Source organism: Scophthalmus maximus, chromosome 1, assembly GCF_022379125.1.
Source record: "Scophthalmus maximus strain ysfricsl-2021 chromosome 1, ASM2237912v1, whole genome shotgun sequence".
Taxonomy (NCBI): domain Eukaryota; kingdom Metazoa; phylum Chordata; class Actinopteri; order Pleuronectiformes; family Scophthalmidae; genus Scophthalmus; species Scophthalmus maximus.
In genome coordinates this window covers 17,912,406-17,924,170 of record NC_061515.1, presented here as the reverse complement: position 1 = coordinate 17,924,170, position 11,765 = coordinate 17,912,406, and the positions used below count along the sequence as shown (strand labels likewise).

The 11,765-nt window shown below is 41.2% G+C and overlaps 2 protein-coding genes across 3 annotated transcripts; both read left to right on the top strand.

Moving 5' to 3' along the window:
* Positions 1 to 808: 808 nt before the first annotated feature.
* LOC118299265 (myelin-associated glycoprotein) lies at positions 809 to 6,951 on the top strand. Its single transcript, XM_035622849.2, has 10 exons — positions 809 to 904; positions 1,482 to 1,592; positions 1,941 to 2,360; positions 2,460 to 2,780; positions 2,972 to 3,289; positions 3,806 to 4,081; positions 4,549 to 4,833; positions 4,987 to 5,104; positions 5,189 to 5,258; positions 6,014 to 6,951. Exons 2-10 carry the CDS (start codon positions 1,493 to 1,495, stop codon positions 6,407 to 6,409), a joined length of 2,304 nt encoding a protein of 767 aa, XP_035478742.2. The 5' UTR covers positions 809 to 904; positions 1,482 to 1,492; the 3' UTR covers positions 6,410 to 6,951.
* A 139-nt stretch (positions 6,952 to 7,090) lies between these two features.
* On the top strand, positions 7,091 to 11,727 carry LOC118299272. 2 transcript variants are annotated; one of them, XM_035622866.2, is made up of 6 exons: positions 7,091 to 8,035; positions 8,439 to 8,556; positions 9,119 to 9,412; positions 9,510 to 9,621; positions 10,241 to 10,301; positions 10,714 to 11,727. In XM_035622866.2, the coding sequence occupies exons 2-6, from the start codon at positions 8,490 to 8,492 to the stop codon at positions 11,026 to 11,028; spliced, it is 849 nt and encodes a 282-aa protein (XP_035478759.2). In that variant the 5' UTR covers positions 7,091 to 8,035; positions 8,439 to 8,489; the 3' UTR covers positions 11,029 to 11,727. The 2 variants fall into 2 exon arrangements, with proteins under 2 accessions (XP_035478759.2, XP_035478752.2); XM_035622859.2 differs by lacking the exon at positions 7,091 to 8,035 and having other exon boundaries at positions 8,114 to 8,556.
* Positions 11,728 to 11,765: the final 38 nt, after the last annotated feature.

The window sequence follows — 11,765 nt, the reverse complement described above, 5'->3', positions numbered from 1 at the left end:
CAAACGCCAGCAGGATACTCACCACAGTGCCCACTGTTTTCAAGGACTTCTGTTGCTTCTCCATATGTTTTCTCACACAAAATCAGTCCTGACTGCAACAGACAATTCTTCCTTTGTCCTCTCGTGCACCTTTACTTGCTTTGAACGAAAGTTCAGTCCTTAAATATGGTTTCATCGTACATATCTTAAGGTTGAATGATTTTGAACTTACGTTTAAATGTTGAAATCAATCCACACTACAGCGACTTTGGTGACACTATCTACAGATATTGTACAATATAACTAAAAAAACAAATATAGTGCAAGTGCTTCCTAAAAAGCTGAATGCAGTTCAAATGGGGAAATGCTGAAAGAAGCTGTTTTTTGTTTCTAATACACAACTTAACTATTTTACTACATACAGATATTTGCCAGTAACAGAGACCAAAGCACTTTTCAGTGGTGTGCTGTTTGTTGGCCAATTGGTCAGAAACCTTAGAATAAAAGAAAAGTTGTGTATGAAAATCTGCCATTCAGTAGTCACATAAGAAAACACATGATGAAAAGTGCCCAGTGCATATACTGGTATATGTCAGTTTCTCAAGATACAAGACTGAAAAAACAAACATGTTTCCCTTTTTTGTAAAATTTCACATTATTTTACAGCCATGTGAGATTATTGAAAAGCTGGCAAAAATATTTTCTTTTATTTCAATATTTAAAGATGATGATGACAATTTGTATTGGATAAAAATGTTAAAAAAAAGGAAAGTAAAAAATATTGCTCATCAGCGAGTGGGTTAACTTCCTGAAACCCTGAAAGCTGTTTCACAAATGGGGAAGAAACTGAATAGTGAGTCACTTCAGAGTCCAAAACACTCAGCAGATGCCACTGTGGAGAAAACGGGGTAACGGGAACAGAGAGGTAGAGCACAATATTTAACTAATGCTTAAAGTAAACAGTACAGAATAATAATAATTCAAAGTGTAAAGGTTAATTTTATCGTAGCAATGCTTTTCAGAGAACTCAAAGTTGGACTGAAACACAGGAAGGATAATGTTATATCATCTACGCATGTGATGTTGAATGAACTTATCATTTAAACCGGACAATGTTACTCTCCTGAGGGAATATAATGGAGTGCTTAACAGCTATTTTGAAATGGATGTGTTGTTACTATCTAGAACTTAATTCATAAAAGACAGGATTAAAAATATTTGGCCCAAACCACCTAGAAACCAAACTACAGTTGTTTATTGGTCTACTGGCAAGCAGTTTTAAATCCACAACCAGAAACCTCAGTATCATATTCCGTTGCTGCCCACTAAATTGTGGAGCCCATGTCATTAACCTTATCAAATCTTGTGATAATAGAACAGCTGTCACAAAGTGAAGAGATCTTGCAACTAAGGAGTATCTGAACATGCCACATCCTGTTTCAAGATGATGATTTCGACCGTGGAGTTTCCTTTGGTTCAGTTTCTGCACTTGTGGTGTTTAGGTTTTTTTCCTATGGAAGAAGAAATGGACGGTCCCAAGCATCGAATCAGGACGTTTGTTCTCATCTGGGCGCCTCTGCTTTTCTTTATGAGAAGCAGCAATGCGGAGACAGGTACCAACCTTCTATTATATGATGCCAGCATCAAAACATATCAAACATATCACCGATCAAAAATAGATTCGGTGTCATCACAGAATCTATTCACACACTTGGGAGCTATATGATCTATATTACTCATTTGTTTACCAAACATATTTAGTATTAGGAGTTGAACAATACTGTATCCTAAATGCTGGAATTCCTGTTGTATGTTTGCTTGTCGGTGCTGGCGACAGCATTGAAATAAAAAACAATATGAAACAGACACAGTTGACGCAGCAGCCTTAAGTCATATCTTTGTATACTGTCAAAATTTCAATAATCTCTGTCTCTGTTTTCTCCCACTGTTTGCATTAACAGGTGCTTCATTGGAGGGAAGAGAATTCTGCTCAAGGGAAAATGATCAGTACTGTATCACTCTCACTGAAGCAAAAATAACAGCAGAGGCTGGACTCTGTGTTGTGATACCGTGCTCCTTCACTACGGATAATGACTTCAGACCCCAAACTGCAGTTTGGTACAAATGTGACGCAGCTAGACCAAATTGTGGTGAGGCAGACGTGATATTCCACTCCAACGTGTACAACAGATATGTTCAGCCAGGGTTTAAGGGACGAGTGCTGCTGCTGGAGTCTAGAGTTTGGTGGAAAAACTGCAGCATCATCATCAATGACCTGAAGGAGTCCGACTCTGGATCATATCAATTCAGAGTTAAAGGTTACCTGCATGGAAGGGCATCCGGATTTTCCTTTTCTCCGAGAGCAACTGTCTCTGTTAAAGGTATGAAGAGCTACAGCAAATACGTACAGTATTTTGGTCCACAGTATATGAGAGAGAAGTAATGATCTTGATTCCACTCATGCGCTGCTCTCTGATTAGGCCTGAGTCAGAAGCCCACGGTGGCGATTCCTCCGCTGACAGCGGGACGGCCGGCCACACTGACATGCACTGCTCCCGGCCTCTGCTTTGGATCTGAACCCTCCATTGGCTGGACGTGGAGAGGAGCGGGAGAGAGGGGCTCGCACATCACAGGAAACATTACCGCACTCAGGGCTGAGAGTCTGGTCGCTTTCGCGCGGAGACACAGCTCGACTCTGACCTTTAACCCTTCAGCTGAACACCATGGCACCAATATCACCTGTGAGGTCACCTTCGCAGGACAGGTGACCACAGAGGAAACGGCGACTCTGATTGTGACCTGTGAGTAGAACATGCTGCACTTCGTTCTCTCATTTACTTTTTGATATCTAAAGTGTTGGCTCTAGTGTCCTCTATGGGGAAATTCCTGAACTGTATTGAATTGTTCAACACCAACTGTCTTCTTGCAGTAAAGTTGGGAATTCAGCAATGACGTGGTTGTGCAACATGTTTTTTTTTTGTGTGTGTCATAGATGTGAAGGAAGTTAGAATCTCACAGAGTACAAGTGTGAAGGAGGGTGAGACTCTGAATCTGACGTGCAGTGTCGAAAGTTTCCCTCCGTCGCTCATCGCCTGGACCAAACTTTCGGACCAAAACGGAACAGGAAGGAATCTGCAGAACGACACACTGACTGACCTGCGCAATGACACTGAACGCCACCCACAGGAAAAGGGTGGAACGGCCACTCTTTACATCCCCAACGTGGCGGCAGAGGATTCTGGACAGTACATCTGCACAGTGCAACATCTGAACAACACCTGGACGGGAAATGTCAATGTGACAGTGATTTGTAAGTGCATTGACTTTGTGTTTTTAGAATGTAAATTGATGGTCTTGTTGTTCCCAATCAAATGAGTTTAATGCAGAGAACATATTTAATAAACCCACAGCCCTGCATTTTCGAATAAATGCTAAGCCGTCTCAATATTTATTAATTTATTCAGTGCGGGACATTTAACATATTTGTTTTTCTTCTTGCTCTGAATTATTTACTGAAGTCACTGGACCTGTAAAGGTTTTGTGACGGCTTCCAGGTGGTTTTCAGCCTCTTAACCACATATATATATATTCGTTGTTGTTGACTATTCAAGTCATAGGGTGGCTTTTTGAAATTCTTTAGACTGTAGCACCCTCCAGTGGTAGTATTAAAGAATATATTGTGGCAGACTACATTTCAGAATCACAACACCTCACACGTCTTTTAAAATGCATTGATTTGAGATATATATATTTTAAAAAAAGAAGCCATCTATCTTTTTTCTACCGCTTCAGTTGAAGCATTTTGGTTGAAATGTTTTCTTCACAGATGTGAGAGAGCCTGTGATCACCGGGCATACGGCCGTCAATCGGGGGGACGATCTGCATCTGACCTGCAGCGTCGACAGTTTCCCCCCGTCCCTCGTCAAGTGGACAAAACTCGGCTCCAGCACGAACCTGCACAGCGGAAGTGACATGCGCAACGACACTGGCTCAGCCACACTCATCATCCCGAACGTGGCAACAGGCCATTCTGGGCGTTACATCTGTGCAGCAGAACATCTGTACAAGGCTGTGACTGTATATGCTGATGTGACGGTGACTTGTGAGTAGACGGTGCTAATATTTTTTATGTGTGTGTCAGTGTGTATGTGTGTCTGTCTGTGCTTCTGCACAAGTCGTTATCTGAAATATTGACCGGGTGGACAGATCTCGAATGAGGACCCATGATGTCATCTGCTTGCAGAAAATTGGATGATTTTCATCACATTTGACCCTTTCCTATCACACATACATTTACAGCAGACCTGTTCAACCACTTGACCATACATATCAAGACTAGAGCCCATCCGGAGGTCAGATACCACATTTGACCGTTAAAGGTCAAGGTCACAGTGCCAATTTTTGAATGACCATAACTTGGACAATTTCATACAGAATTTGAAGGAATTTTTCCAGGTCCTCATTCAACAGCCCCGGTGGATTCATAGCACAAAATCTGCAGCGAAGGTTCACATTTTATACTCATCAGCGTTTTGTTGTGAAGTCACGATCCTGCTCGTGTGCCCACAGGGTTTTCCAACATCTTAAAAAACTCTGGATGCGGGGTCCAGTCGGAGGTCCTGACCTGTGTGTGTGTCAGCGAGGGGTTTCCTTTACCCGCCATCGAATGGCCGCTGTTGAAGAACAACACTGAATACTCAATCATAACCACTGTGTCCAACCACACCGTCAACAGCACCGTCGTCCTAACTGTAAAAGGCCGCCCCAACACGTCCGTCGAGTGTGTCAGCAGTAATATAAATGGGGAAGCAAGAGAAAACCTCACCATCGGATTGACCCCGTCTGGACACCTAGGTAATTTCCTCAACAACAATGCTTCTGCTACTTTAGGCAATTTCTTTTTTACTACCACTTTTAACCTCTCTTATATTTGGACAAGCTGAGTGATGTACGTTATTGTTCATAAAAACATGGTCATCAGCATTTCTTTTCTTGTTTCCCTTCTAGGTGAAGGTCCATCCCCAAAAATGTCACAAAATGTGTCATGGCTGGGAACCTTCATCGCCTTTTTCATCGGTGCTATTCTCTCAGCAGTCATTTGCTTTTTGGCAAAAACATGCCACAGGTGCACCATTAGTCTCAATAATTTATTTCCAAGTTTTGCTTGCGATTAAAATGTATTATATCATATTATTTCTGCATCTTTCAGAAAAAAACAGGGGGCCCCTGGTAATCTGGACGAGACTCTGGAGATGGTGACGGGTCAAGAGGATACGTTGGTATTTATATTCATTCATCAAATTCTAAATGCGATATATTAGTTATTAATTCTCTGAATTCTCTTCTGTATTAAGTGGTTTGAGACACTCCATATGTTGTCCATTTTCTACAGATAATAAATACATAGCAGTACTGCTGGCTGCCTCAGAGAACTATGTGGTATTCTAGTTGTGCAAATGTGACTTTTACCATTTACCATTTCAGTCAGAAAAACGTTATTACGGGAAATGACCATGATAAGCAATCTGCAATAACCGCGGTGAGATTTTGTGAAAATGCTCTTTGGGTGAGCTCTCCGAGAGTCTGCCGGTTGAATGAATCCCCCGCATGTGGACATTAAATCTTAGAGGCATTGTCAGGTTTTAAAGGGCTGCTTCATACACCTGCATTAATGTGACTGGACATTATTATTCTGCTTGTAGCCAAGCAGTCGCTTATGGCAAAGTCTGAAAGAAGCAGCTTGTCTCAATCACATTAGTGCCTAACGTCAGGGCTTTGCCTTTATCTGTTTGCTCCTCTTCATTCATTTTATTCATTCAAATCAACTTGCAGAACGCTGAAACTTGCAAACTTCTGTCACAGTCTTCTTACAACAATCCAACCTGTTTATAAAAAATCTGATTTACATCATGATGGAGAACAGTGCGTTTTCCAAATCTTGCTTCGGTTGTGACTTGAGAACAATGGTTTGCAGCAGTATTGTAAATATCATAGAAAGAGAGACTTCTTCCATAATTGACGTTGTACCCGACAGATGCATGACGGTCAAGCAGCAACGGGTGATCAGACCCACGGCCGGGGGAGAGCTGAAGATGGAACTGTGGCGGTAGAGAAAAGAGCCCCGGGCCTTGACACCGGGCCAGAAGACGTGAACTACGTCAGCATTGATTTCTCCCGGTTAAAAAGAAAGAGCGGTCGGGACGCAGCCGAGAAGCAAGAGACCACCGAGACGGTGTACGCCGAAATCAAAAAACAAGCAAAGGAGGAAAGAGGAGGTGACGGCGGAGCGGAGGGTGAGATGCTGGAGGGCAAAGATGAGGAGGCCATGATAGAGGAGGACGAGGAGACAAAACGTTGTGTCCCACAAGAGGAGGAAGGGGACGACCTGGCAGTGTACTCCAATGTACAGGATATAATGGCTGCCATGTAGGGATTGTGTTGTGGCATGAGGTACCGATTCTCTTGTTTACGACAAAGCGTTGCAAAACGATTGACATTCCCATCAGCCTCCGCTGTGCCTTGTGTGTAATGCTCATCGACAAACGTTAGCAGCCTAATGTGCTCCACTAAGATGGTGATTATAGTAAACATTGTACATACATGTTAGCGAGCTTGACATTAAGATTCGGCTCAAATCGCTCGCACCTCCCTTTCACAGAGCTGCCCGTGGCTGTAGACTCTTGAGTCTTGTTTCATTTTCACTTTGAGTGTCTGCAGCAAAAAAAAAGGAAAAAGTAAAAAGTTTTTTTCCAAGTCTATATTTACTTTTAGGGCTAAATCCCTTCCTGGAGTTGTTCCAATACATACATTCATTTGAACCTCATTCTTTGCAAATGTCTCCACCAAAGTTTAGACTTCAGCTGTCTGAGTTAGTGTATGCCAATATTTATCCAAAACAAAGTTTCTGTAATACAAAACTCTCTCCTTGTTTCTCTCTGATTTGCAGTGAAGATTAAACACAACGATTAAATACTTCAGTTGCAGTTCTTTTCACAAATTCTCACATTTCTTTTTTTTTGAAGGATTCATAGATCAGTGCAACATCTTTTAGATTATAACTTTTCATTCCAACTGCTTTTCCCCCCCCGAGTTGATAAGATGTTTGGCCCAATTTACTTCTGTTAACGTCTGCTCTGTAAATGTTGTTGCTCTTCAACAAGTCATAGATTACTTCCCCCTTTGGATAATGTGGCCGATCAACAGTCAGAATGAGAAGATTTTGCTTTTATTTAACTTTTAATTTGAATAGAAAACACATTTGATGCCGAACTCTTGAGTAACCAGTTACAACAAAGCCTTTTCTTGTATTCTGCAATATATGTACCGGTTCTGTAAGAGTTCAGAGACATTTTGATAAGCAGGCATTCATTAACTGATAAGAAAAGCCACATGTGCACAGCTGTAATAGTTATGCAATAGTTATATCTTACAATGTGGAAGTAATTAGAGAGAATACACAAGGCCACATTATGCATTGTTTCAGTGAATAATCGCTCAAATGACTTTTCTGAAAACAACTTTGCACAATAAACCACTAAAGCAGGAGAGCCACATCCCTGTTCAAATACAGAGATTCATTCAAAGCGGCTGCAGGTGAAAATATATACTATAGTTTTTTTTTGAATTTTTTAATCTGCAGGTGTTGAATGCGTTTTGTACATGAATAAACTAATGACTGACAGTTACCATTATTTAACGGATACTGCAGATTTCAAGCATGATCGCTCATTCGTGCACATCCTGCTTGGCAAGATGCAGATGGAGGCTAGTAGCTACAATAGTTGGTTTCTTAAGATGGCACTTTTTTTTTTACAGTTATGGAGATGTAATTTTAGAGTGTTAAAGCTGCACATTCTCACATTGATATAATATATAAGCGCAGTAGACTCAGGACAGAAGAAGTGACATCCAGCAGTGTTTAGAGAAACGTCCTGGATGGAAACTTGTCAAAGAGGGAAGAAGTGAAAGAGGCAAAGAGAGGTCGAGTCAGACCAGACGCGACACACTCACCACTCGCCCCTCGAGATCACTGAGGACAGAAGAGAGATAGAAAGAGGTACCGCTCAACTTTAAACTTATTTTAAGTTTCAAACTGTTAAGCTGTAGAAGGTTTATATTCTTCCCTAACAAACATAGTCAAATATTTCTTCTTTTAATTTTATTTGTGTACAAGGAATTGAGAAAGTTAAGGATTGCTGTTTTCAAGATTTTCAACATAAGTCAAGTTTAATTCCTTTTAAAGCATTTCTCTGGAAAGTGCTTCACAACAAAAACCTTTCAAGGGACTCCAACTCTAAAGAAAACGTAGGCCAGATGTAATGATGCAACTACAGAGTCACTAAATAAGCAACATCCTCTATTCAAATTTGTGCCGTGAGCCGTGGAGGCTTTTTTCTCCTTTGGTTTTCATGATCTGGACGACGTGTAAGTCAACTGCACTTTTCATGTAATTGTTGAAGAGTTTCGTCCTCGGGAGGCAGAGACCGACTTGTCGCGGGCGCCGAATCAGGATGTTGGCTCTCATCTGGGCGTCTCTGTTCTTATCTGTGAGAGGCAACAATACAGTCAACGACACAGGTAGAAATATGTAACTTTAACATGATCTTTCAATCTTAATCTGCTGAAGAGGCTGTTCAATGTGTTAAATTTAAAATATTTAAAAAAAAATGATCAACGACATGAATTAATTATTGAGGCAATCTGGTGGTATTTCCATGCATTATTTTAAATTGTGTGAATTAAATTTTGGACTCTGACAGGTCATAATCATAATCCTCTTATAAAAATGCTGTAAACATATTTAGATATTTTATGGCGTCCATGTGTTTATTTTTAGCCTCAGACTGGAGCCGCATGTTTAGAACGGAAAGGGAAGTTTAGTTTCTCAGGCACATTGTAAAGAAGCCTGTCTTCACTGGAAGGACAACTGTTAAATCTGACCTGACCTGCAGTGTCGAAGGTTTCTGTCCATCTGAAACCAAAACCATCAGCATTCTTCTCTCTTACGCAACAGCAGAACATTTTGCACAGTGATTAACAAAACTGACCCGGAATAACCATGAAATCCATCTGTCCTCGTCTTCCTATCAGCTTACCGTATGCTCGCTGAGAAATGAATGCCCTCCTTGTGTGTTTGCAGTTTTTCTACGCATCTTAAATAGCTCTGCGTGTGAGGTTCAGATGAAGGTCGTGACCTGTGTGTGCCTCACTGAGGGGTTCCCCTTGCCCACCGTCACGTGGAAGCTGTTGAAAAACGTTGTTGTGCACTCTGTCGTCGCCGCCCCCGCCGCAGTGTCATCGAACTACGCGGTCAACAGCACCATCGTCCTCACTGTGAGCGACCACAGGGACGCCGCTCTGTGTGTCAGCCACAACGCCGGCGGGGTAGTAGAACTAAAGCTCACAATCCCAGCGAATGAGTCCAAACACGAGGGTGAAGTGTTCACAACTGATTTACTGACATTTCAGTGCCTGGTCATTGTGGTCGCTGTCTCATGACAAAACTCTTTTTGTCCCCCTTTTGATTCAAGATCTACTCAAAGAACTGTTGATGACCCTTCAACAGCCGCAAGTCATCATTGCGTTTGTGAATGGGATTTTTCTTTCAGCAACCATCTGCTGTTTGACCAGAGCATGCCACAGGTACACCGTTTTTCTTTTCTTTCAACAGCTTTTCTTTATTTCAGACTATGATCCTCTATCACAATCACCTTCATAAAGGATTACACCAGTGTTTTGGCTTGTTTAAGCCATTTCACTACATATCCTAAATTTTTAATGTCTATTTCTCAAGGTATATGTGCGTTTTTGAATGTGTTCTTCCTTTGAATGTGTTCTTCCTATACAGCTTTCAGAGAGTTTAAGAAAATGATTTTTTTTCCATTCTTATGATATTGTGCTCATAACACAATACCCATTTGTAACTTTGTTTGTTTAAGTCACTGTACATTGACTGTCGCGTGTCCACCTACTAAATTGCAGCTGCTCAGGTTCTTGTGGGGTTTTCTTTTTAGCATATCTCAGCAGACGGTAGGTGAGTGATGGGACACGCAGTGGAAGTCAGCAAACATAAAAAAAAAAAAAAAAATCAGTTATCAGTTACCTGATTTAAATAAAGGTCATAATGATGTAAAGTTCATCGATTCATTTGGGCTAAAACATTCACATGTTGCATTTCGAATTCTGAAGCAGGTGCATGTTAACTGTTTGTTTGTTGTTATGTTTTAAATTTTTTCCCTATTCAATTCTCATTTCTTTCCAGAAAAAAAAAGAGAAGATCCGTCAATTTGGCTGAGGACATGGAGATGGTGACGGTTCCAGCGGTATGTATACTGCTGCTACTTAAAGTGACACAGCTTGTTATGATACCGTTTATTAATAAGTTTCTGCTAAAAATAGGAGCCCTGTGTCAAACCATGCATTTCCCTCATTTTCGTTTCACCACAGAGTGAAAATCCACCTGAGTGAGTTTGACAGATGTAATTCACCACAGTAAAGATCATATCTGCTTTTATTTAACATATGCATTTCAGTACCACACAATAATAAGTTGACTCGGGCTCAATTGGATACAGATCATTTGTTGGATGATCTACCAATGGGAACTGAATAGAGACCAAATGCAGCCTTTCAAATCAGAGAACATCTGAATATTTAATGTCACTTACTAATGTCTGCCCTGTGTGACATATGAGCATATGACTTAATCATATGAATCACTACTGTATCCGACAGATCGATAATGGTGAAGCAGTGGGAGATGATGACAGGACCCGTTACCAAGATGCAGCTGAAGGAGGAGCTGAGGCTGCTGGGATGTCAGCCCCCGATGGGTACCAGGCACCAAAAGAGGTGGAGTACTCCAACATCGTCTTCTCTGCACTGGGAAGGAGTGTCGCCGAGTCCAATGATGCTCAAGAAGCCACAGAGACCGAGTACGCTGAAATCAAGAACGAAGCAGCACAGGAGAGACCGGACGACGGTGGAGCTTTGGAGGAAGGCGAGGAGGAGGAGGCGATGGAGGAGGGGGATGAGAGGGAGACGGGATAGAGTGTGTTGGCAGAGGAAGGAGGTTAGGATGTGGTGCTGTATTCTCATGTGTCTAGGTAAATAATGAGCCGGCTGGACCTCAGGGTACATTTCTCTATATACATACATGTATTGTATTGATACATGGAAACGTAATGAATTCAATGAAACAGACGCATGTTAGGCAGAGGTCAATTTAATGGTCTTTGTCTGAAGTTACTCTTGTAATATGTTGTTGCTCTGATGGCTTTTCTCACTTTTACGTGTAAACGACAATCCTCATCTTTGCCTGAAGTAATTGAGACTGTGCAACTCCATTCACTTAAAATACCATTTAATTATTCATTTATATATACGATCGCAGCTTCCCAAGACCGGTTCCCCCATCAGACATCAGGCATGAGCCTGGTGAGAACAAGTAAACTTTTTGCCCTAATAATCTCTAATGTCTCTCACAGGCTTCACAGATGCTCTGTCAGGGGGAATCGACAGCTTTTTGTAGCATTTCAGCTTTTTGTGACTTCTTCTTCTCATATTATTATTAATTTTATTACAAGAAATACATTTATGTGAAATATAAAATAAAATCAATTACCATAAAGACTTCCAAGGAGCTTATTGTACAGAATTTCCCTGTTGAAACTTTGTCGTGTCCCTTTTTGTACATCAATTGATTGAACAGTTTGAAAATAAAAATACTGCTGTGTTCATGGGAAAGTTGACATGTTTTGAGCCAGACTCTGAAAACCTAACCAATT